Source organism: Ahaetulla prasina, chromosome 3, assembly GCF_028640845.1.
Source record: "Ahaetulla prasina isolate Xishuangbanna chromosome 3, ASM2864084v1, whole genome shotgun sequence".
NCBI classification, from domain to species: Eukaryota; Metazoa; Chordata; class Lepidosauria; order Squamata; family Colubridae; genus Ahaetulla; species Ahaetulla prasina.
The window spans coordinates 85,162,945-85,189,621 of NC_080541.1; the positions used below are offsets into that span (position 1 = coordinate 85,162,945).

A 26,677-nucleotide genomic window follows, 5' to 3' on the forward strand; every position below is an offset into this window, starting at 1 on the left:
AGGAAGGAAGGAAAGAAGGAAGGAATGAGAGGGAGGGTCTGAAGGAATTCCTGGCTTAGAACTTGGCCACCAGCAGCCCTGCTGCCTATTCACCATCCCCTGCTCCCTCCCCATGGCCTTCTGTTGGTTTCCCATCCTATTGCTGAGGATGCCTAAGTTACAAAGCTGGGTCTCCTCACATGGAGAGGGAATGGGCTGCTTCTGATCCAGGGATTTTGTCATCCCACACCAACTATGAGCAACCTGGCCAAGGAGAGTGAGCACAGCAGCAGCAGCAGCAGCAGCCTCAAGCAGAAGGTAAGCACAGCTGGGCGCCCCCTTGGGGAAGCCGGGCTGGGCTGCAGAGTCCTTGTGCCCTGGGAGCTTAAGGACTGGGCTGGGCTGGGCATTTGCCCTCCACTGCCCAGGGCTCTGGGCAGCCTGTGCCACTGTCCGGGAGTATTAGGCTTTAGCGTTCGCTCTTGTGTCACCTTCCTCTGCTGGAGATCTCTGAATCCCCCGTTCCAGCCTTGCCTGGGCCCCTATAGAAGGTGGAGGACGACGACATTGCTGTGTGTGAAAGCATGGAGGAGAAAGTTTGTAGGAAGCAGTTTCCTCCGAGTCCAACTTCTGCTTTGACAGATTTTCGGAGATGTGGATGGGGTGGCGGGAGAGCTGCATGAGGGAAAGCTGCCCCAACAAGCCAGCATGGAGGGATATTGACACTGCCTCCTTTACCCCCAAGATGTAATTTGAACAGGGACTCCTACTTGTGTTTGTTCGTATTCACAGCTAGTCTTTCAAATTCTTCAAACTGACATTAGAATTTCTTTATCTGATACCAACCTTCAATAAAATCAATGCCTGAAGGATCATGTGCCAAATGGCTTTGCATTTTTATGAACAAAAAAGAAGTCACTTTCTGGATTCTATATTATCAATGATTTTCAAGGACAAAGACATTATATTGAATGAAGGCCAACTTTATTCCAGTAATTCATGTGTTATTCGTTTTACAAATACCTTTGCCTGATGGTTTCCAAGGGCTCAAACTACAATCTCCAGAATTCCTAGCTAGTTGGAAATTTAAGGAATTCCAGTCAAACACACCTGAATGTCCTAGATTAGAGATGGCTACCCTTTAGAGCATGGGTGTCACATAAAACCTGTTAACAGACTCAGGAGTTCAAGAAAATCGAAGATTGAAAACATTTGGAGGAACCCAACTTGTTCATGGACATTCTCCCAAGCAGGCAGAGAAACGTGTATATTATAGGAGCCTGGAAGTTGGTTTTATGATTTATGATACTCTTTATGGGGAAGCAAATCTACCAAGGAAAAGTATCGCGTTTGTTGGATTATGACGGATAAAAAATAGAAAAGGATGGTCAGCATTAAAATCCTCCTCCTCCATGAGCAGACAGCAACCCGAAGCTACAAGACCAGTAGCTGCTGCTGCTTCAGTGCCCGCTTCATTTACTTCCAGAAAGGACTTGTGAACAATTTTAGACACATTGAGATCCTGAGATCCTGACATTCCAGACAAATCAGCCTTGCCACTGTCAAACACATCTACTAGCCCCAATGCTGCAAAGTAAGAGTTAAGATCATAGTTTTCTTCCAGTTGAAATTTAGGTAGATGTACATGGATTTCAGCGCCAGATTTCATATATTTTGGCTGTGTCCATTCTTGCAGTTTTTCCAAAGTGAGCTGCTTCTCCAGCTAAAAAGGCAAAGAAAGAGAAGTAATCATTTGCATCACTGTGCCACAATATTTGCATTTCAGCACAGAGAAACTCCTTGCTGAAAAACAGAACATTTCTGACTTCAATATGAATGAATTTGCAACACCAGAGAGCACATTTCTCTACCCCAGACATGGTCTTTCTCTATGGGAGACAATAAAAATATGGCAGTGAACTGAGTGCAAGATGGTTTCTGCCACATGCTAAACTATTTGCAGCTTTAACAGATGTTCAGATGGGAAAAAATTAATGCAGACTTTATAGCATGAACATTATTAGTAGTAAACATAATTTTTAAAAAAATATTTTCAGGCAAAACTATGGTTGTCCTGTCCAAACGTAACATAAAAAGTATTTATTTTATAGATACCTTACTGTTTTACTATTTAAGAGTACTAAGTACTATTTATAGTACTTAGTTTTAAATTTGGCCACTATTTATATAAATTTTTAGTTTTGTTTTTATTGTATATTTATTGTATTTTAAATTGGCTGTTAACCGCCCTGAGTCCTTCGGGAGAAGGGCGGTATACAAATGCAATAAATAAATAAATAAATAAATAAATAAATAAATAAGAAACTATTTAAATCTAATCCAGATCTAATCTATTTTCAACTCTTTCGCCCGAGATGATTAGGCATTCATAGTGTCTGGTACAAAAGGGCAGAGATTTTCCTACCAAGCATCCATGATGTATTTAGAATAATTTTGTTTAGGACAATAATTTTATAGCAATAGCAGGAAACAATAGAATCACCTGTTCCAGGCCTGTGGAATTATCCTCAATGCTGTCAGGCAAAAGGATGATCATGCTAAGATCCTTTCCCTTGTATGGCAGTTCCAGCACACGACACTTGCATTCAGGGATATAACGAAAAGGAAGTTTCTCTCTCATAGACATCATCTTCACATTCTTGTTTTCTGTCTGCATTATTTTAAGAATATTACAGTGAGGAGCTTATCAAACAACAAAGAAATAAAGGTTCTGTATGTACATGCTGAAACTGATAGAACTAGTTCTGGGAAGTGAAACTTTGCAAAACTATATTAATATAGAGCTGTTCTTTGGAATCATACAACTCTATTAAGCTAAACAAAATTCATTTTCAGGTTAAGGATAAACAGAACATCTAAACCAATTTAAAAAGTATGGTAAACCAAGGGAAAAAACCTACCTATAATATAAAAATAAATAAAAACTGCTTTATTGTTTTCCTTCATGTATTAGAGCAAATAGACAATTACCACTAATTCCCAAAAACATTTCAGAATGGAATTATGGGAAAGTTGAGATTTGTAACTAGTGATTAGTGTCAAAGGAACTGACATAAGGCTTCAAAAACCTGACTACAGATAAGTTAGGATTATGATGATGCTTCATGAGAGTGGCTCTTGTTACACCTGCCTAAACAACAAGCTGTTGTTACAGAACAGAGACAAAAAAATCATTTACCTTATTTAGTCTAAAAGGCTTGTCTTTAGTATCTTTTTCTTTAAATGGCTTTGCCCAGCTGCCTTTAAAGTAGACAGCATTCACCAAAACCAATTTAGTCATTTCATTGATGGAGCCTTCGGATAACAACTCTGGGATTTTACCTTGATGGAGAAATTTCACTGTTAATTATGAAATTAATCTAAATGTACTTCTTAAATGTACATTTTCCCTTTGCATTTATCTTGTAATTATTTTTCTTTTAAAAAAATCCTGAATTAGTAAAAGATGCTGTAAATGGCACTGGCCATTTCTGTCATGTGCTTAAGGTGACACACCTCCAGAATCAATCAATCAATCAATCAATCAATCAATCAATCAATCAATCAGAGCAGCGCTGGAAGGGATCCTGGAGGTCTTTTACTCCAACCCCCTGCTCAAGCAGGAGACCCTATACCAGTGATGGCTAACCTTTTTGCCAGCACGTGCCAAAAAACGGGGGAGCATGGGAGAGGTCGCATGCGCGTCTGCCCACACCCATAATTCTATGTGCCCCCACTCCATGCATGTGCGTGTGACTCCCCAGCTCTCCCCCCGCTTTTGGCACGTGATGACACGGTGGGTTCGGTAGGCCCATTTTTCGCCCTCCCCAGGCTCCAGAGCCTTTCTAGGAGCCTGGGGAGGGAAATGGCCTTCCTCACCACCCCACGGACCTTCTGGAAGCTGGAAACTTGCTTTCCACAGGCTCCAGAGCCTTTCCAGAAAGGCCTAGAAAGGCTCTGGAGCCTGGGAGAGCGAAAAAGAGGCCTTCCCCACCCCCTCCCGGAGGCCGGAAACAGCCTGTTTCCTGATTTCCTGTGGGCCCAGAAGGCCCAAAAATCAGCTGAGCTCACATGCCCGCTGATATGGCTCCACATGCCCCCTGTGGCATGCATGCCATAGGTTCGCCATCATGGCCTTATACCATTTCAGACAACTGACCGTCTAGTCTCTTCTTAAAAACCTCCAGTGATGAAGCAGCTACAACTTCTGAAGGGAAGCTTTTCCACTGGTTAATTGTCCACACTGTCAAGAAGTTTCTCCTTAGTTCCAGATTGCTTCTCTCCTGGATTAGTTTCCTTCCATTGTTTCTTGTCCTGCCTACAGGTGCTTTGTAAATATGTTGACTCCCTCCTCTTTGTGGTAACCTCTCAAAATACTGGAATAGTGCTATTATGTCACCCCTAGTCCTTCTTTTCTCTAGACTAGCCAAACCTAAAATCACCCAATTTACAGTAAAATCCTCTTTTTAATAAAAATATTAGTCAAAACATTCAGTGTTTTTAATATTCACTTGCTGAGGTAACATCAGCCCAAACACTCCTGGCCTTCTGGAAGAATCTTAAAATCTGACTGTTTTCTGGTCTGGAGCCCTGACAGGAAGGTTCTATGGTGGGTGTGGCTGATGGGAAAGAGAGTAGATCCCCATCCTCCTGTCTCCTGTCTTATTGCTTGTTGGTCTATTTATTCTTTCTAAATTTTAATTAGTTTGTATTGTGTTTCCTTTTTTTAAATCGTTTTAGCAGATCCTCAAAGTTGCTGCAACAGTGAGATAAACGGCATATACATTTAGTAAATTAAAGAATGTGAGTTGAATTAAGAAGATCCATTAATATGAAATGGCGACTTTCTAAGTACATGTAGACCTCGACTTATAAAAGTTCGTTTAGTGACCATTTGAAATTACAACATCACTGAAAAAGTGACTTATGACCATTTTTCACACTTACAGCTGTTACAGCATCCCCATGGTCACATGATCAAAATTCAGATGCTTGGCAACTGACTCATATTTATGACGGTTGCAGTGTCTCGGGGTGATGTGATCACCTTTTGATAGGCAAAGTCAATGGGGAAGCCAGATTCACTTAACAACTATGTTACTAATTTAATAAGTGCAGTAATTCACTTAACAACTGTGGCAAGAAAAGTCATAAAATAGGGCAAAATGCACTTTATAAATGTCACTAAACTTCACATTTGCAAAAAAAAAAAATTGGCGGTGGAATAGCAGCTAAATTAAAAAGGACTGTGAGCATAGCAAAACAAAAGAAACGGAAGCAGTACCGAAAGACCTGAGAGAAATTTGATTTTTAAAATTGAGGTAGAGGCCCCTCAAACAAAAAAGAAAAAAACGGAACCCCTAATTAAAGCCGGAAATTTGGACAATTTGGAAACTTTTAAAACTGGTTATAGTTTACAAAAAGGAAAAAAGGAAAAAACCAGAGGATTTAAAACCGCAACGTGGTGGAATACCTCTGGTTTTCTTTTTCCTCTACAAATTGGAACTAAGTAAATTTGGATATGGATTTTAAACGGGACTAATTGGAAAAAATAAAAAGTTAAAGCAAAACAAGGCACGGCTCTAAGTAAAGGAAACAAAATGGATACCTTCGCTAATTGTGGATTTTAAAGTGACACCCACATGCGGAAGAGAAAATTACATGAACTAACAGTTATTGTGGAAAATTTTTCTACGGCAGTGATAGGGCTGGTGTGAACCGAAAGGGAGGATTTTGTCAATAAACTGTTTGACTGTGATAAGAATAAGAACTACAACTCTAAAAAATGGCACAGAGAATAATTGAAATGATGAAAAAGATGCATATGACTTTTAAGCAAGAAATAAAAGAAATAATCACAAGACCGAATGGAAAACAGGATCCAGAAGAAACAGCTGCTCCAGAACTGACAGCAAACAAAGAATCTATGAAGCAAGAAAGGGCGTTGGAAGAGGAAGAAAAAAATACTGATGATGAATTATTAAGTGATTATGTAATTTTAAAACAGTTTAAGGGGAGAGACGAAAGAATCGTTGGAAAGGGGGAAAATAAAAAGGGAAATAGCACAAAAAAGCTGATGAAAGTAAATGAAAAAATATTGAAAACAAGAAGGGGGAAAAATAACAAGGTGGGAAGGAAGGACGAAGGGAAGAAAAAAGGGAAGGGAGAAAATACAAAGTCAAAGGACTACCAATAGAGAGAAACAAAAAATGGGGGAAGAGGAAAAAAGGAGAATGGAGAGAAATATAGGACAAGCAAAGAAAGCAAGGAATTTTAAGATTGAAGGAAAAAAGGGAATTGAAATAAATTAAGGTTCAAATATTAATGAGATGGGAATATATAAATACTAGACTCTTTGAAATGATGGAAATGCCTGCTTGTTTTTTATTTTCTTTATAAGGTTATGAATAACAATTTTAAAATGCTCACTGAAATGTAAAGAGATGATTGATGCTGATGCTATGGAGATTGAAAAGAAAGAAATTAGTAAATGGGAATATAGGGTTTTAACATAAACGGGAAAAGAAAAAAGTAGGGGAGGGACAGATTCGACTAAAGATTAAAATTGGGAATGGAGGGTTAGAGTAGAATTTTTAAGAGAAATGCAAATAGGGAAATAAAAAAAAGGGGGAAAAGAAAAGGAAATAGCACAAAAAGCTGATGAAAGTAAATGAAAAAATATTGAAAACAAGAAGGTGGAAAAATAACAAGGTGGGAAGGAAGGAAGAAGGGAAGAAAAAAGGGAAGGGATAAAATACAAAGTCAAAGGACTACCAATAGAGAGAAACAAAAAATGGGGGAAGAGGAAAAAAGGAGAATGGAGAGAAATATAGGACAAGCAAAGAAAGCAAGGAATTTTAAGATTGAAGGAAAAAAGGGAATTGAAATAAATTAAGGTTCAAATATTAATGAGATGGGAATATATAAATACTAGACTCTTTGAAATGATGGAAATGCCTGCTTGTTTTTTATTTTCTTTATAAGGTTATGAATAACAATTTTAAAATGTTCACTGAAATGTAAAGAGATGATTGATGCTGATGCTATGGAGATTGAAAAGAAAGAAATTAGTAAATGGGAATATAGGGTTTTAACATAAACGGGAAAAGAAAAAAGTAGGGGAGGAATAGATTCGACTAAAGATTAAAATTGGGAATGGAGGGTTAGAGTAGAATTTTTAAGAGAAATGCAAATAGGGAAATAAAAAAAAGGGGGAAAAGAAAATATATTGATAAAAGCATATAAGAGGTGTTGGAAAAAAATGAACTGGAAGTAATCATGTACCTGGCTGATATTTGTTCAGAAAAGATACATTGTATGTTGTTGTCTGTGTGTAAAAAATAAAAAAAATTCCCCCTCAAAAAACCACTGACTGAGAGCGGCCACAGAGGAAAGAAGTGAACCAGAATAGCACAAGGCCTCCCACTCCCATCCCCCAAAGCCACTCCAGGGGAATATGATGGTTGATGGTATCAAAAGCAGCTGAGAGATTAAGTAGAGCAAGATGGATGCACTACCCCCATCTCTCCCACCAGAGATCATCCAAAAGTGTGACCAATGCCATTTCTGTCCCAAATTGAGCCCTGAATCCTGACTGGAGGGGGTCTAGATAATCCATTTGATCCAGAAACCTCTGAAGCTGCTATGCAACCACCTTCTCAATAACTTTCCCCAAAAAGGGAAGATTGGGAGACAGGTCAGAAATTACCCAGCAGGATGGAATCCAGTGATGGTTTCTTAAGAAGAGGGCAGATTACAACTTCCTTACAGAATAGAATACAAAAATACAAAAGCAAATAGTAGTGTTTTCCCAAAATAAGACTGCGTCCCTAAATAAGCACTAGGACTGATTTTCAGGGGGTGTCTTTTTTTTGATGTGTAAGAGGCCCACTATTTCTGATTGCTCACAGTGGGGCAGGAGGCGTGGAGTATATCAGTGCCACTGCCGCAAGACAGGAGGGATAAAGCTGCCCTATGCGCCTTGCATCGGCTTACCTCAGGGCCCTCGCAGCCAGGCCACCGATGCCCCAACACCTACCTTGCCTCATGGCCACAGCACCAGCAGCTCCATCCAGCAGAAACCCGTGTGGCTGCCGGCCCACTTTTTCTGCTTGCTCGTGGCTGCAACAGAGCAGGAGGCTGAAGAATGCACTGGTGTTGTGACTCCGGCCCCCGAGCCTGTTCTCATGGAGGAGAGTGACTCAGGGAGTGAGGGAGAGGAGCCAGCAAGGCCTCCCTCTCCAGGACCCTCCTCCCTGGCAACACCTCAAGACCCAGCTGCTGATGATCAATCCTGGATTGATCCAAGGCAGTGATGAAAAGATAGGCGTGCGCAGCAGAGGAAGAGATGTGGCAGGCTCAGAGATTGCTAAGTCACTGAGCCAAACCCCACAGGGTATAAAAGTGGGTGGAACTGCCATGTGGCCCTTGTGACGGACAAAAAAGCTACCAAGGGTGCACTACAGCTCGGTTGCTTGAGGGTTAAAGGACTTTGTCAGTGAGCATTTGGCAATGGATCTTGGACACAAGATAACAGACTCAGAACTTGGCAGGCCTTTGCATGGTCGCTGCCAAGTATTTCCTCAACTGAAGAAAATCAGGTCTGTAGCTAATAAAAAGGACTGTGAGACATGCGTCTTTGCGTTTGCTCTGTAAAGTGGGGAGGGGGACAGAACAACTGGTGCCACTCCTGAGATGAGGCAGGTGCAGCTGCCCCATGTTCCTTGCATTGGTTTACCTCAGGGCCCCCAACCAGACAGAATGGGCAGGTGGGCAGCTGTGCAGGCTCTTAAGTAAGGCTTATTTTGGGGCAGGGTTTAGGCATGCACGTACAAAAAACATGCTAGGGCTTATTTTTGGTATAGGTCTTATTTTCAGGGAAAGGGTACACAGAGGGGTAGTGAAGAAATGAGAAAGAGAGGATAGAAAAGAAATAAAGGCTCTGACTTCCAGTTCCCTCTATTGCAATAGAATAAAGCATTAACATTGAACCTCAACTTTTACTTTTCTATAATAGTATGAACTAGCCATTTCTATAAAGACAAATCAATCTAATCAGTAATTATCTGTGGGTTATTCTCAAACTTTCTTTTTCATCAGACTTGTTATGCAAACCCAAAATACCTTTTATCAAGTTATGGGCTGCTGACTGGATCCTTTATTAACTGTACAACCACAGTTCTGTAAGTTTAACTGCTGCAAACTATTATTGTGTTTTCTCTTTTATCAATTCCCGAAATTGGTATTTTATGGCAGCATTATGGAAAATAAAAATAAAGGTTTGACTATTATGCAGACCAGGACTGTCAAACCCATGGCCTGTGGCCACATGCTTCACGCTCTGGCCACGCCCATATGTGGTTTAGCAAAGTGGGGGGGGGAAGTCCAGATATGTCACGTGACACCACCATGATGACATGAGTTTGACACCCCTGAGGTAGACCCAAGAAAAGATAAAACTATAATTGTTATTTTTTTAAAAAAATCTCACCTTCAGTCTGCTGTTCAACCCATTGGTTAATTTCCTTTTTTGCCTTGTCTGGAGCATTTGAGAAATCTACTGTGGATAATTCAGCTCCATACAAATTCTGGGTGCTCGTCAAGAAATCCTAGAAAAATAAGACATATAATATTCACAAATGATAAAATAAATTATAAAATTATAAAATAAATAGAATTATTATGGATAGCAAGAAGGAAAGCATTTACATTTAATAAATAAATGAAAAAACAAACAAGTAATAATCAACCAACAAATAAATAAATAAAATCATTTTCAATCAATTAGTGATACAATGAACCTGTAAAACTGCATATTGCAAAGCTGTGATGGAATGTCCACCTGGAGAATCAATGAGGGGTAAGGTGGGGGAATTTTAGCAAAATACCAAGTTTTCCCAGAGAGAGAAACACCCAGATTAAGAGACTGTGCAGTCCTAAAATGGAGGGGGGTGGGGGAAGAGGTTCAGGGTAGCCACACCCTGGAATCTCTCAGGATAGAGTAGGTTAGGTGTCTACAACCTTCATTTGGCAAGATTCTGTCCATTAGGTATAAGAAAATGAATAACTGGATGTGATTGGATCTCACTGTATCATCTCTGGGCTGGACTGACCATAGCAGACCTAATTAAGAGAGATTAAAGATTCACTTAAAGCAAAGAATAACTGTATTGATGAATATTATAGTCTAATAAAATTTGAAATTGATCTATAAAGCCATTCCGGTGGCACATATTGATGTTTATTATATAGCAATCTACTTACAGACAAAAAGTTGAAAGTTTTTTCTCCATACAATCTATTAGCAAGTTTCAGAATATAAGGTGCATTGCTCTGGTTAATTTTAGCATTGAGCGTGTGAAATACTGAATGAAGGTCTTCAACACCATCAAAATGAAGTGTCTGCATGGAAAAGATAAGTCCTAACTTAGTACCAATAACAAAAGTGAAATTAGGGTTAGTGCAAAAATAATTTTGTCTAAGAACAATGGAGACATTTCAGAAATCTACACACTCACAGGTAGAAAGCATACATAAACAAAGAGTAGGAGGGACCACTCTTTGCAGACTTAAATTTCATCTTAATCGAGGCGCATACAGTAAGATTAATACGATGGGTGTGTGTGTGTGAAAATTGGGGATTTACCAAAGTCTGAATGTGTTTACTATATATTGTGTCTTGGGGAAGTGAGAAAAAAAGTTGCTTTATTCAAAATTATCTTAGGATATCAGTTACAGAATCTGTATCGACTCTCCGTCTCACTTAAATCCAAACATAACTTCTCCGTACTAGAGACAGTCCTTCAAATATACAGCACTTAAAATACAACTCTCCTTAAATAAGGGCCACAATTCCTCTAGCAGCTATGCTAACATGTCAGAAAAATCTCTGCTGACCTTCAAGAGTTGCGAGGCTGTGTTACCCCGGGCCCCTAAGACGACCATGGCCAGGGCGGACGATAAACTGAGCGGAGAAAAGAAAACGTTGCCGGTTGGGTGGGCTTCCTTCAACTTTTGGAAAAGATCCAGAGCAAACTGCGAGTTTGCATTAGCCAGTTTATCCATAGTGACGAACGGAAAAGCTTGGATACAAGCAGAAACAAAGAAAGAAAATTACTTCTGACGCCCCTTTAAAATCAGAGCACCAATCCCGAGCAACGACCACCGGAAAGCAAGCGCAAGCTTTAAAGGGCAACAAGTGACGGCCGCGGGAGCCGCCCTTACCTGCCGAGAGAAGACCAGCGGCGATGGTGAAGGTGGGTTGGATGCGCACAGAGCCACAACCGCACAGATCCCGGGTCTTGACGTTGCGAGGAAGAGAGCGCTGGGGGCGGGGGGCTCTGGAACTAGCGAGGCGGTAGCGCCTTGGGACTCTGACCTTCACCGGCTGGTAGGGGAAGAGATCTGAACCAGGCAGGCTTGGAGAGTTGGAAGGCTTCAGAGGAGCGAGAGTAGGAGGAAGGGCGGGGTTGCTATCTATTTCTTCACATCAGCACAATGCCTCCAGTAAACGCACTTAGACCGCCCCCACCGCCCCCGTTGCATAAACTCGCTGAACCGAAAAGGAGGGAAGGGAGAGGAGAAGCGAAGAGGAGCGGGGAAGGGGGAAAAGCGGGGGTGGGGGAGAGGGAGAGGGAAGGAAAACCGAAAGTAGCAGCAGAAGCCAGGCGGGGGTGAGAAACCTACAGAAGAGAACTTGCTCTTAAAGGCTCCAATAGTCTTGTCAGCAAGTCAGAAAAGCAAAGGGTCAGAAGGAACAAAGTTTTGAAACAAAAGTCAAAGATAATTATTAAAGTTTCTTTCAACCTATAAATAACAAGAAAAAAGATCAAGGAAACAGCAAAGGAATTTAACAGGCAGCAGAGAGAAAGCAGAGCTTCTTAACTCATTCTTTGCATCTGTCTTCATGCAAAAAGAATCTATAGCCCCACCTACCAAAAACATAGCTGCAAAAGATAGACTAGAAATAAAAGTTTAAACAAGCACACAAAAATATGGTTAGAGAACACCTGTCTGATGTTGATGAATATAACTCACTGGGACCTGAAGGATTAAATCCTAGAGTTCTAAAGGAGCTGGCAGATGTCATATCAGAACCACTGTACCATATCTTTCAAAAATCCTGGAGCATCAGGGAACTCCCAAAGGACTGGAATAGAGCTGATGTGGTTCCCATCTTCAAAAAAGGGGAAAAAGGAGACCAAGGAAACTACAGACTAATCACCCTAGCATCAATACACAGGAAGTTACTGGAAAATAATAATCAAAAAACATCTGCGAACGTCTAGAAATGAGTAAAGTAATAACTATAAGTCAGCACAGGTTTGTTAAAAACAAATCAAGCCAAACCAATCTTATTTCATTCTTTGACATAATGACAAAATTAGTAGATCAGAGAAATGCTGTGGACATAGACTTCAGCATGGCATTCAACAAGGTAGAATGGTAGGCTTGGTAGGCTAGAAAAAAGTGAGATAGTTAGCATCACCATCAGATGGATTTGTAACTGGCTGTCAAATCATCCTCAACGCATAGTCCTTAAGGGTACTACATCTACATGGAGGGAAGTAAGCAGTGGGGTACAAGAAGGTTCCATCTTAGGCCCAATACTCTTCAATATCTTCATAAACTATTTAGATGAGGGAATAGAAGGGGGACTTATCAAAACTGCGGATGACACTAAGTTGGCAGGAATAGCCAAGACCCTAGATCAGAGGTCTCTTACCTTTTGGACCTCAGAGACCACCAAATTCATAATTTTAAATCCCACAGGCCACTGGAGGGGGGGAGAGGCTCAGTTGCTTTTTGGGCCTACCTGTCTGCTTCTGTGAGGCCTCCAGATGGGAGGCCCAAGAGAAAGTGCCTGGCGCGAAGCGCTACTTGCATTTTTTTAGAACAAGTTTTTATTGATTTTTTAGTTTCCCCTCTATACACATACATGATTTATGAACAGAGTATTGGCCATATCATATCTTATACAATTCAATGTATTCAAATACATTTTTCTTACTTAAATGCCCGAATGTTCTTTTTTCATAATTTTTATTCATTTCCTAATATTTACTTACACATTTCATTAAGTCACATCCACCGGTTAGTGACCATTGTCCTAGATGATAGGCTTAAGATCCAGATGGATCTTAACAGATTTAAACACTGGGCCCTAACTAACAAAATGAAATTCAATGTAGAGAAAAGTAAAGTCTTATACTTGGCAAGAGAAACTGAATGTACACATTGAGAGAAACCAGGCTTAATGCCAGTAACTGTGAGAGGGAATTTGGAGTCTTACTGGACAACCACTTATATATGAGCCAACAGTGTCTGCACTGTTGCAGACAAAAATCCAAAGTAATTTAGGATTGCATTAACAGAGGGATCAATCAAGATAAAGTGAGGTACTAATACCACTCTATAAAGCCTTAGCAAGACCACACCTAGAATACTGAATCCACTTTTGGTCATCACACTATAATAAAATGTTGAAACTCTAGAAAGAGTTCAGAGAAGAGCAACAAAGATGATTAGGGGACTGGAGGCTAAAACATACAATGAACGGTTGCAAGTACTTGGCATGGCTAATCTAATGAAGAGAAGGACCAGGGGAGATATAATAGCATGTTCCAATATTTGAGGGGCTGTCATAGAGAGGAGGGGGTCAACTTATTTTCCAAAGCATCCAAAGGCCAGACAAGGAATAATGGGTGGAAACCAATGAAAGAGAGATTCAACCTAGAAATAAGAAGAAATTTTCTGACAGTGAGAACAATCAACCAATGAAACAGTTTGCCTTCAGAAGTTGTGGAAGCCTCACCACTGGAAGCTTTCAAGAACAGACTGGATTGCCATCTGTCAGAAAGGGTGTAGGGTCTCCTGCTTGGGTGGGGGGTTGGACTAGATGATCTACAAGGTCCCTTCCAATTCTGTTATTCTCTTATACGCCACCCCCAGTATATTTTCAGAAAATTTTGGTTGTTTCTCAACCACCTGCCAGAGAAATGGAATGTAGATAGAGTAATCACTTTATTTCTTGGAAAAAATAAAAGGACAAACAGAAAAAAGTGGCAAATCTGAAGGAAGTTCACAAGGATTAAAAATAGTAATAATTTTTTTTTAATATATAAAAAAAAATATTTCCATTTTCCAACATCATATTTATTGTCTATTGTCCATCATTAATCATTAATTTTTATTTATTGCTGATTCGGGCCTGCCCGACTGCCACTTCCTTTTTTTACCACCTGTCTCTACTCTCTACTACTTTCCCCTCTTTCATCTCCTTCACTTTACTATTTCCCCTCCTCCTTCTCAACTCTTTCGTACCTACTTTCCTCCCTCCTTCTACTCCTCTCTCCCTTTCTTTCTGAAATGGCAGTCGGGCAGCCCCAATATCATTTCAAATTTTAATTTCATATCTTCATATCTTCATATCTTCATCACTGAGTCCTTCGGAGATAGGGCGGTATATAAATATGATTAAATAAATAAATAAATAAATAAATTACTGTACATTAATAACCAATCCATGTATCATTTCCCCCCCCTTTCCCCCACTTCCCCCTCTTCCCCCCTTCCTCCCCCCGGACTTCCCAGAGCAAATACCGGGTATTATGACCAACAGTCACAAGCTAAAGTATACAAAATATACATAAACTCCCACCCCTCTCTTAAAATCCCCTCACAATAAGAATAAAGAGATAAGAAAGAATAATAAAAAAAAGAAAAAAGAAAAAGAACAATATCAATACAATTTTCACTTCGCATATTACTTCTTCTTACAGTCCATTTTTAAAATTAGTCCATCTTCTCAAATTCAAATTTTCTCCACTTGTATATTCCTTCAAATTTTGTAAGTCCATTTCTTAAATTACAGTCCATCTTCTCGAGCTCAAATTTTCATCACTTATATATTTCTTCAATTGTCATAACATTTATTGTCCGATCTTCCAATATTACTCCATCAGTCAAATATCATTACAAATAAAGTCTCTCAGATACAATATTCCCAACTTCATAACTTTTACTGTCTATAAACGTATCAATTAAAACAAATAATCATTTTAGTTACATCCACAATATAACAGTAAACAATTAACATCATTACATCCCCAACATTATCTAAATTCATAAATGTTACTTTCCATCCTTCACAATTAAATAATATCATCCCATAGGTTTATACCTTACAAATAACAAATAACAAAAATCCTATAATTTATATCCTAAACAAATCAATTCTAGAAATTAATCATAATCATCATATTCACATCTTAAACATTTCCCCCCTCTCCTATTCTATTTTCCATCATCTCCAAACCAGTTAATTTAGTTTCTAACAACAAAGGATTCCCACTCTTTAAAACATTAATATAGAAATGTCTTGCTTTCATAACTGTACTAAGAAAATACTGTCTACCTCTAAAATTCACTGACAAACCCATTGGAACTTCCCATCTAAAATATATCTGATGTTTCTTAAACTCTTCCACTAAAAAAGCAAATTCTCTTCTCTTTCTTAACATTTTAGGAGGAATTTCTTTCATCATTTTTATATCTTGTCCCAATATTTGAAATTTATTTTTATAAAAGGCTTGCAATATTTCATACCTAACCTTTTTAGTTGTAAAATAAATAACCACATCCCTCGGTAATCTATTTTGTCTTGCCCACCAAGAATTAACATGATAAATTCTTTCAATATTAATCTCAAACTCTGTTGGCTCCATACCCTTTATCTGAGCAAAAGCTTGCGTAAAAATCTCTTTTAAATTTTCCTTCCTACTTTCCCTCAACCCCCTCACCCTTATAGCATATTCCATTAATCTATATTGTAATATTACTCTTTCTTCATCTGCCCTAACTACCTTTGCCTGTATATCTTCCATCCTATTATCTAAGTTCCAATTGTTTTGATTCTTTTGAATTTCCTCTAGTAATAATTTTTATACCTTTGTTTTACAGAGAAAAATTCAAGAGCAAAATGATGAAATAAATCTAAAAGATTGCTATCCTTTATAATAAAGGGTGTATGTTCACTACAATTATAAATATTATCTACAGTGCTTTAAGAAGACATTCAGATCCCCTTCACTTTTGTCAATTTTGTTACGCTTCAGCCCAATTCTAGATTCATTTTTTCCTCATTAATCTACATTCAGTACCCTGTGATGACAAAGTGCAAAAAGAATTTTAGAAATGTCTGTAGATTTATCAGAAGGAAAAACTGAAATATCACAACTTGGTGGCAGCCATCCGGGCTGGAACATAGTCAGGCTTAGATCCGTGGGGCTGCCCTGGAGGGGCATTCGCTGTCCCGGTCTCTGGGTGTTCGGAGCGCTTTTCTTTCACCCAGGACTCCTGCCCCTGTACGTGCATCACCTCCTATGCGCACACCCAGGGGATAGGCCTGAAGTGGCAGGGACAGCACCTCACTGGCTCCAGGACAGCCCCACGGATCTAAGGCTGACCCATTCCAGCCCAGATGGCACTACCAAGTTGTAGATCAGCACTCTCCCAGCTTTGCATCATGCAAGTGCTTACCTTTCACCAGGACCAACCACATGTGGAAAAGCCATGGCCGCTGCCAATCTCTTCCCCTCCCCTTGTCCCTCCCTGAGCGTGAAGGAAGGAAGTAGGTGGGAATGAGAAGCAGGGAAGGAAGGAAGGAAGGAAAGAAGGAAGGAAGGAAGGAATGAGAGGGAGGGAGGGTCTGAAGGAATTCCTGGCTTAGAACTTGGCCACCAGCAGCCCTGCTGCCTATTCGCCATCCCCTCCCCCCTCCCATGGCCTTCTGTTGGTTTCCCATCCTATTGCTGAGGATGCCTAAGTTACAAAGCTGGGTCTCCTCACATGGAAAGAGAATGGGCTGCTTCTGATCCAGGGATTTTGTCATCCCACACCAACTATGAGCAACCTGGCCAAGGAGAGTGAGCACAGCAGCAGCAGCAGCCTCAAGCAGAAGGTAAGCACAGCTGGGCGCCCCCTTGGGGAAGCCGGGCTGGGCTGCAGAGTCCTGGTGCCCTGGGAGCTTAAGGACTGGGCTGGACATTTGTCCTCCACTGTCCAGGGCTCTGGGCAGCCTGTGCCACTCTCCGGGAGTATTAGGCTTTAGCGTTCGCTCTTGTCTCACCTTCCTCTGCTGGAGATCTCCGGATCCCCCGCTACAGCCTTCCCTGGGCCCCTATAGAAGGTGGAGGACGACGACATTGCTGTGTGTGAAAGCATGGAGGAGAAAGTTTGTAGGAAGCAGTTTCCTCCGAGTCCAACTTCTGCTTTGACAGATCTCTGGAGATGTGGATGGGGTGGCGGGAGAGCTGCATGAGGGAAAGCTGCCCCAACAAGCCAGCATGGAGGGATATTGACACTGCCTCCTTTACCCCCAAGATGTACTTTGAACAGGCTTGTGTTTGTTCGTATTCACAGCTAGTCTTATAAACTCTTCAAACTGACATTAGAATTTCTTTATCTGATACCAACCTTCAATAAAATCAATGCCTGAAGGATCATGTGCCAAATGGCTTTGCATTTTTATGAACAAAAAAGTCACTTTTGGGATTCTATATTGTCAGTGATTTTCAAGGACAAAGACTCTTACATCAGGGGTGAAATCTAAAAATTTTCCCTACCGGTTCTGTGGGCGTGGCTTAATTGGTGGGCGTGGCTTGGTGGTCAGATGGCTTGGTGGGCATGGCCAATAACAATAAATAATAAAAATAATAAAGTATTAAAAAACAATAAGGTACCAAAAACCAACTTTCACACTTTACAGACACACAACACAACTGACTCACACACAATGTAAAAGCAGCTGCATTTCACACAGCCACAAAAAGCTCAAAAACCAACTTTCACACTTTACACACACACAACTAACACACACACACACATACAATATGCCACATACAGCTTTCTGAGATTTTGTGTGTTTGTGTAGTTAGAGTGAAACACTACACAAACACACCAAACGGCAGAAAGCTGCACAAATATTTTATTTTATTTTATTTTATTTTGGACTTCAAATCCCAGAGTTCCTCAGTCAGCAAAGCCAGCCAGTTGATCACCCAGGAAATAGATTAGCTGAGTGATTGATTCTGTCTGGCTGAAAGTGAAACTGGGGCTTTCGGGCTGGAAAAAAAGCCATGTGTTCATCAGTAATCAGGTAAGTGCCTTAGAATCTCTACTCTTACTTGTAGAAAACATGTTTTCTACAAGTAAGAGTACAAGTAAGGTTCTGCTGTTTTTTACTTTTAAAGGCCTGTTTCGGCTGAAGCAAAACCGGCTTTTAAAAGTAAAAAAAACAAACCTCTGCAGATGGTGCGGCTCAGCAGAGACAGGGAAGGCGGGGCCAGGGATTTTTGCTACCGGTCCTCCGAACCAGCAGCCGCCATCGCTACTGGATCGCGTGATCCCATCCGATCTGGGAGCATTTCACCCGTCTTACATTTATATTGAATGAAGGCCAACGTTATTTCAGTAATTCATGTGTTATTCGTTTTACAAATACCTTTGCCTGATGGCTTCCAAGGGCTCAAACTACAATCCCCAGAATTCCTAGCCAGTTGGAAATTTAAGGAATTCCATCAAACACACCTGAAAATCCTAGATTAGAGATGGCTACTCTTTAGAGCAGGGGTGTCACATAAAACCTGTTAACAGACTCAGGAGTTCAAGAAAATCAAAGATGGAAAACATCTGGAGGAACCCAATTCGTTCATGGCAATTCTCTCAAGCAGGCAGAGAAATGTGTACATTATAGGAGGCTGGAAGTTTATTTTATTTTATTTATTTTTTATTTATTTATTTTGTCACACAGTATATATAAGCATAAGCATACAATAACTATACAATATATAACCATACATATAAGTATGAGTATGTAATAACTATATTAATTGATTATAACGAAAGGAAACAATAGGACAGGAATGGTAGGCACGCTTGTGAGCTGTATTCAAGAATTGGTCTAGCAAATGTTTTATATGCTCTGGTTAGCAGCGTAGTGTTTTTTGGAGAAGAAGCTACGCAAGATTAAGTTTACAACTCTTAAAGCCTTTTTTGCGATGTAGTTGCAAAAAATGTAGTTGGTTTTATGACTTATAATACTCTTTATGGAGAAGCAAATCTACCAAGGAAAAGTATCGCGTTTGTTGGATTATGACGGATAAAAAATAGGAAAGGATGATCAGCATTAAAATCCTTCCCCATGAGCAGACAGCAACCCAAACCTGTAACAACAGTAGCTGCTGCTGCTTCAGTGCCTACTTCATTTACTTCCAGAAAGGACTTGTGAACAATTTTAGACACATGGAGATCCTGAGCTCCTGACATTCCAGACAGATCAGCCTTGCCACTGTCAAACACATCTACTAGCCCCAATGCTGCAAAGTAAGAGTTAAGATCATAGTTTTCTTCCAGTTGAAATTTAGGTAGATGTACATGGATTTCAGCGCCAGATTTCATATATTTTGGCTGTGTCCATTCTTGCAGTTTTTCCAAAGTAAGCTGCTTCTCCAGCTAAAAAGGCAAAGAGAGAGAAGTAATCATTTGTATCACTGTGCCACAATATTTGCATTCAGCACAGAGAAACTCCTTGCTGAAAAACAGAACATCTCTGACTTCAATATGAATGAATTTGCAACACCAGAGAGCACATTTCTCTACCCCAGACATGGTCTTTCTCTATGGCAGACAATAAAAATATGGCATTGAACTGAGTGCAAGATGGTTTCTGCCACATGCTAAACTATTTGCAGCTTTAACAGATGTTCAGATGGGAAAAAATTAATGCAGAGTTTATAGCATAAACATTATTAGTAGTAAACATAATTTTTAAAAAAGTATTTTCAGGCAAAACTATGGTTGTCCTGTCCAAAGGTAACATAAAAAGCACTTATTTTATAGATACCTTACTCTTTACTATTTAAGAAACTATTTAAATCTAATCCAGATCTAATCTGTTTTCAATTCTTTTCTGGTACAAAAAGGCAGAGAACTCTTGAAGATTTTCTGGAGATGCCCAGGATAAGGCAGCCTCTCTTCAGAACCTCACTGTGGAGCCACTCAATGCATCACATAAACCACAACTTTGTCTATGCGTATGGGTGATCCTATCAAGTATCCATGTCGTATTTAGAATAATTTTGTTTAGGACAATAATTTTAGCACTAGCAGGAAACAATAGAATCACCTGTTCCAGGCCTGTGGAATTATCCTCAATGCTGTCAGGCAAAAGGATGATCATGCTAAGATCCTTTCCCTTGTATGGCAGTTCCAGCACATGACACTTGCATTCAGGGATATAACCATAAGGAAGTATCTTTTTCAGAAACATCATCTTCACATTCTTCTTTTCTGTCTGCATTATTTAAAGAATATTACAGTGAAGAGCTTATCAAAAAACAAAGAAATAAAGCTTTTGTATGTATATGCTGAAATTGATAGAACTAGTTCTGGAAAGTGAGTCTTTGCAAAACTTTATTAATATATAGCTGTTTTTTGGAATTATACAACTCTATTAAGCTAAATGAAATGCATTTCCAGATAAGGATAAACAGAACATCTAAACCAATTTAAAAAAAAAATCAGGAAAAAAACCTACTTATAGTATAAAGATAAATAAAAACTGCTTTATTGTTTTCCTTCATGTATTAGAGCAAATAGACAAGTTACCCACTAATTCCCAAAAACATTTCAGAATGGAATTATGGGAAAGTTGAGATTTGTTACTAGTGATTAGTGTCAAAGGAACTGACATAAGGCTTCAAAAACTTGACTACAGATAAGTTAGGATTATGATGATGCTTCATGAGAGTGGCTCTTGCTACACCTGCCTAAACAACAAGCTTTTTGTTACAGAAGAGAGACAAAAAAAATCATTTACCTTATTTAGTCTAAAAGGCTTGTCTTCAGTATCTTTTTCTTTAAATGGCTTTGCCCAGCTGCCTTTAAAGTAGACAGCATTCACCAAAACCAATTTAGTCATTTCATTGATGGATCCTTCAGGTAACAACTCTGGGATTTTACCTTGATGGAGAAATTTCACTGTTAATTATGAGATTAATCTGAATGCACTTCTTAAATGTACATTTCCCCTCTGCAATTATCTTGTAAATATTTTTCTTTAAAAAAATCCTGAATTAGCAAAAGATGCTGTAAATGGCACTGGCCATTTCTGTCATGTGCTTAAGGTGCTACATCTCCAGAATCAATCAAATCAATCAATCAATCAATCAATCAATCAATCAATCAATCAATCAGAATAGAGCTGGAAGGGATCCTGGAGGTCTTTTACTCCAACCCCCTGCTCAAGCAGGAGACTATACCAGTGATGGCTAACCTTTTTGCCAGCACGTGCCAAAAAACAGGGGGAGCATGGGGGTCGTGCGCGTCTGCCCACACCCATAATTCTATGTGCCTCCCCCACATGCACGCAAGACTCCCCAGTGCTCGCTCCACTTTTGGCACATGATGACACAGTGGGCCCGTTAGGCCCATTTTTCACCCTCCCTAGGCTCCAGAGCCTTTCTAGGAGCCTGGGGAGGGTGAAAACTGCCTTCTCCACTGCCCTGGAGGCCCTCTGGAGGTCGGAAACGGCCTGTTTGCCGACTTCCTGTGGGACCAGTAAGCCCATTTTTTGCTTTTCCCAGGCTCCAGAGACTTTCTAGAAAGGCAATAGAATAAAGCATTAACATTGAACCTCAACTTTTACTTTTCTATAATAGTATAAACTAGCCATTTCTATAAAGACAAAGCAATCAAATCGGTAATTATCTGTGGGTTATTCGCAAACTTTCTTTTTCACTAGACTTGTTAGGCAAACCCAAAATACCTTTTATCAAGTTACGGGCTGCTGACTTGATCCATTATTAACCACTGTACAACCACAGTTCTGTAAGTTTAACTGCTGCAAACTATTATTGTGTTTTCTCTTTTATCAATTCCTGAAATTGGTATTTTATGGCAGCATTATGGAAAATGAAAGTAAAGGTTTGACTATTATGCAGACCAGGGCTGTCAAACCCATGGGCTGTGGGCAGATGCTTCACGCCTGGCCACGCCCATATGTGGTTTAGCAAAGTGGGGGAAAGTCCAGATATGTCACGTGACACCACCATGATGACATGAGTTGACACCTGAGGTAGACCCAAGAAAAGATAAAACTATAGTTGTTATTTTTTAAAAAAAATCTCACCTTCAGTCTGCTGTTCAACCCATTGGTTAATTTCCTTTTTTGCCTTGTCTGGAGCATTTGAGAAATCTACTGTGGATAATTCAGCTCCATACAAATTCTGGGTGCTCGTCAGGAAATCCTAGCAAAATAAGACATATAATATTCACAAATGATAAAATAAATTATAAAATTATAAAATAAATAGAATTATTATGGATAGCAAGAAGGAAAGCATTTACATTTAATAAATAAATGAAAAAACAAACAAGTAATAATCAACCAACAAATAAATAAATAAAATCATTTTCAATCAATTAGTGATACAATGAACCTGTAAAACTGCATATTGCAAAGCTGTGATGGAATGTCCACCTGGAGAATCAGTGAGGGGTAAGGTGGGGGAATTTTAGCAAAATACCAAGTTTTCCCAGAGAGAGAAACACCCAGATTAAGAGACTGTGCAGTCCTAAAATGGAGGGGGATGGGGGAAGAGGTTCAGGGTAGCCACACCCTGGAATCTCTCAGGATAGAGTAGGTTAGGTGTCTACAACCTTCATTTGGCAAGATTCTGTCCATTAGGTGTAAGAAAATGAATGACTGGATGTGATTGGATCTCACTGTATCATCTCTGGGCTGGACTGACCATAGCAGACCTAATTAAGAGAGATTAAAGATTCACTTAAAGCAAAGGATAACTGTATTGATGAATATCATAGTCTAATAAAATTTGAAATTGATCTATAAAGCCATTCCGGTGGCACAGATTGATGTTTATTATATAGCAATCTACTTACAGACAAAAAGTTGAAAGTTTTTTCTCCATACAATCTATTAGCAAGTTTCAGAATATAAGGTGCATTGCTCTGGTTAATTTTAGCATTGAGCGCGTGAAATACTGAATGAAGGTCTTCAACACCATCAAAATGAAGTGTCTGCATGGAAAAGATAAGTCCTAACTTAGTACCAATAACAAAAGTGAAATTAGGGTTAGTGCAAAAATAATTTTGTCTAAGAACAATGGAGACATTTCAGAAATCTACACACTCACAGGTAGAAAGCATACATAAACAAAGAGTAGGAGGGACCACTCTTTGCAGACTTAAATTTCATCTTAATCGAGGTGCATACAGTAAGATTAATTAACACACAATGGGTGGGTGTGTGTGTGTGTGTGTGTGTGTGTGTGTGTGTGTGAAAATTGGGGATTTACCAAAGTCTGAATGTGTTTACTATATATTGTGTCTTGGGGAAGTGAGAAAAAAAAGCTGCTTTATTCAAAATTATCTTAGGATATCAGTTACAGAATCTGTATCGACTCTCCGTCTCACTTAAATCCAAACATAACTTCTCCGTACTAGAGACAGTCCTTCAAATATACAGCACTTAAAATACAACTCTCCTTAAATAAGGGCCACAATTCCTCTAGCAGCTATGCTAACATGTCAGAAAAATCTCTGCTGACCTTCAAGAGTTGCGAGGCTGTGTTACCCCGGGCCCCTAAGACGACCATGGCCAGGGCGGACGATAAACTGAGCGGAGAAAAGAAAACGTTGCCGGTTGGGTGGTCTGCCTTCAACTTTTGGAAAAGATCCAGAGCAAACTGCGAGTTTGCATCAGCCAGTTTATCCATAGTGACGAACGGAAAAGCTTGGATACAAGCAGAAACAAAGAAAGAAAATTACTTCTGACGCACCTGTAAAAATCAGAGTACCAATCCCGAGCAACGATCACCGGAGAGCAAGCGCAAGATTTAAAGGGCAACAAGTGACGGCCGCGGGAGCCGCCCTTACCTGCCGAGAGAAGACCAGCGGCGATGCTGAAGGTGGGTTGGATGCTCACAGAGCCACAGCCGCACAGATCCCGGGTCTTGACGTTGCGAGGAAGGGAGCGCTGGGGGCGGGGGGCTCTGGAACTGGCGAGGCGGTAGCGCCTTGGGACTCTGACCTTCACCGGCTGGTAGGGGAAGAGATCTGAACCAGGCAGGCTTGGAGAGTTGGAAGGCTTCAGAGGAGCGAGAGTAGGAGGAAGGGCGGGGTTGCTATCTATTTCTTCACATCAGCACAACGCCTCCAGTAAACGCACTTAGACACCCCCCCACAGCTGCACAAGGTCGCTGAACTGAACGGAAAGGAAGGGAAAGGAGAAGCGAAGAGGAGGGGGAGAAGCGGGGGTGGGGGAGAGGGAAGGAAAACCGAAAGTAGCAGCAGAAGCCAGGCGGGGGTGAGAAACCTACAGAAGGGAACTTGCTCTTAAAGGCTCCAATATATGTAGTCTTGTCAGCAAGTCAGAAAAGCAAAGGCTCAGAAGGAACAAAGTTTTAAAACAAAAGTCAAAGATAATTATTAAACTTTCTTTCAACCTATAAATAACAAGAAAAAAGATCAAGGAAACAGCAAAGGAAGTTAACAGGCAGCAGAGAGAAAGCAGAGCTTCTTAACTCATTCTTTGCATCTGTCTTCATGCAAAAAGAATCTATAGCCCCACCTACCAAAAACATAGCTGCAAAAGATAGATGTCGCAGCTGGTCTGCAACACGTATTTGTTACCCAAGGTTCCCTGTTGATGTTGTCCTGGGTTCCCGCAGGAACGAGTCTCAGCCCTCGCCAAGACAATTTAGGGGGTCCTCGCAAGGACGAAAGAAGTCGAATAAAAGACACCACACCAGAAGTTTTTCAAGATGAGAGAGCACGAAAAGGGGGAGGGCCCGGGGCGATGTTGTGTCCCCTTTTATTAAGCAGTTTTTACAGGGAGGGGTAACTACAGCAAGCAAGCAAGCAGCATATAGAAAGTTACCAATCAGCGAGCGTCAGAGTATACGTGTTAGCAAAATACCACCTGTTTTACAAGAAATCATACATTTCACCTGAATAGAAACCTAACTCAGGGAAAGCAAAACTAGAAACCTAACTCAGGGAAAGCAAAACTAGAAACCTAACTCAGGGAAAGCAAAACTTAACTTGAGGATGCAATGCTATGGGTACCATAAATCATTTCTGTCATGTAGCACTGAAAAAGGTTAAGTCAAGTTCTCACGGCTGTGAGGCCTAAGAAAACCTGAACCAATGATATATCCATAGATAGACTAGAAATAAAAGTTAAAACAAGCACACAAAAATATGGTTAGGGAACACCTGTCTGATGTTGATGAATATAACTCACTGGGACCTGACGGATTAAATCCTAGAGTTCTAAAGGAGCTGGCAGAGGTCATATCAGAACCACTGTACCATATCTTTCAAAAATCCTGGAGCATCAGGGAACTCCCAAAAGACTGGAATAGAGCTGATGTGGTTCCCATCTTCAAAAAAGGGGAAAAAGGAGACCAAGGAAACTACAGACCAATCACCCTAATATTAATACACGGGAAGTTACTGGAAAAAAATAATCAAAAAACATCTGCGAACGTCTAGAAATGAGTAAAGTAATAACTAGAAGTCAGCACAGTTTGTTAAAAACAGATCACACCAAACCAATCTTATTTCATTCTTTGACATAATGACCAAATTAGTAGATCAGAGAAATGCTGTGGACATAGTATATTTAGACTTCAGCAAGGCATTCAACAAGGTAGACCACAGCCCACTTCTTGGTAGGCTAGAAAAAAGTGAGATAGTTAGCATCACCATCAGATGGATTTGTAACTGCCTGTCAAATCATCCTCAACGCATAGTCCTTAAGGGTACTACATCTACATGGAGGGAAGTAAGCAGTGGGGTACAAGAAGGTTCCATCTTAGACCCAATACTCTTCAATATCTTCATAAACTATCTGGATGAGGGAATAGAAGGGGGACTTATTAAAACTGCGGATGGCACTAAGTTGGCAGGAATAGCCAAGACCCTAGATTGGGGTCTCTTACCTTTTGGACCTCATGGACCACCAAATTCATAATTTTAAATCCCACAGGCCACTGGAAGGGGGAGAGGCTCAGTTGCCTTTTGGGCCTACCTTTCTGCTTTTGTGAGGCCTCCAGATGGGAGGCCCAAGAGAAAGTGCCTGGTGCGAAGCGCTACTTGCATTTTTTAAGAACAAGTTTTTATTGATTTTTTAGTTTCCCCCCTATACACATACATGATTTATGAACAGAGTATTGGCCATATCATATCTTATACAATTCAATGTATTCAAATACATTTTTCTTACTTAAATGCCCGAATGTTCTTTTTTCATAATTTTTATTCATTTCCTAATATTTACTTACACATTTCATTAAGTCACATCCACTGGTTAGTGACTATTTTCCTAGATGATAGGCTTAAGATCCAGATGGATCTTAACAGATTTAAACACTGGGCCCTAACTAACAAAATGAAATTCAATGTAGAGAAAATTAAAGTCTTATACTTGGCAAGACAAACTAAATGTACACATTGAGAGAAACCAGACTTAATGCCAGTAACTGTGAGAGGAATTTGAGTCTTACTGGACAACCACTTATATATGAGCCAACAGTGTCTGCACTGTTGCAGACAAAAATCCAAAACAATTTAGGATTGCATTAACAGAGGGATCAATCAAGATCAAGTGAGG

General features: G+C 40.0%; 3 protein-coding genes across 4 annotated transcripts in view; all 3 read right to left on the reverse strand.

Annotated features, from left to right (window-relative positions):
• Nucleotides 1-24,018, reverse strand: part of LOC131194381 (leukocyte elastase inhibitor-like) — a 54,056-nt gene extending 30,038 nt beyond the window's left edge. Inside the window, exon 1 of the mRNA XM_058175287.1 lies at nt 23,942-24,018. The gene's annotated coding sequence lies outside the window, so the exon portion shown is untranslated. The remainder of the gene's footprint in view (nt 1-23,941) is intronic.
• Nucleotides 942-11,505, reverse strand: LOC131194378 (leukocyte elastase inhibitor-like). Its single transcript, XM_058175281.1, has 7 exons — nt 11,203-11,505; nt 10,876-11,060; nt 10,243-10,380; nt 9,470-9,587; nt 3,179-3,321; nt 2,483-2,650; nt 942-1,702 (listed from the first exon to the last, which is right to left on the reverse strand). Exons 2-7 carry the CDS (start codon nt 11,041-11,043, stop codon nt 1,292-1,294), a joined length of 1,146 nt encoding a protein of 381 aa, XP_058031264.1. The 5' UTR covers nt 11,044-11,060; nt 11,203-11,505; the 3' UTR covers nt 942-1,291.
• LOC131194379 (leukocyte elastase inhibitor-like) lies at nt 18,745-24,073 on the reverse strand. 2 transcript variants are annotated; one of them, XM_058175283.1, is made up of 7 exons: nt 23,938-24,073; nt 23,610-23,794; nt 22,942-23,079; nt 22,169-22,286; nt 20,858-21,000; nt 20,165-20,332; nt 18,745-19,491 (listed from the first exon to the last, which is right to left on the reverse strand). In XM_058175283.1, the coding sequence occupies exons 2-7, from the start codon at nt 23,775-23,777 to the stop codon at nt 19,084-19,086; spliced, it is 1,143 nt and encodes a 380-aa protein (XP_058031266.1). In that variant the 5' UTR covers nt 23,778-23,794; nt 23,938-24,073; the 3' UTR covers nt 18,745-19,083. The 2 variants fall into 2 exon arrangements, with proteins under 2 accessions (XP_058031266.1, XP_058031265.1); XM_058175282.1 differs by having other exon boundaries at nt 23,942-23,956.
• Nucleotides 24,074-26,677: the final 2,604 nt, after the last annotated feature.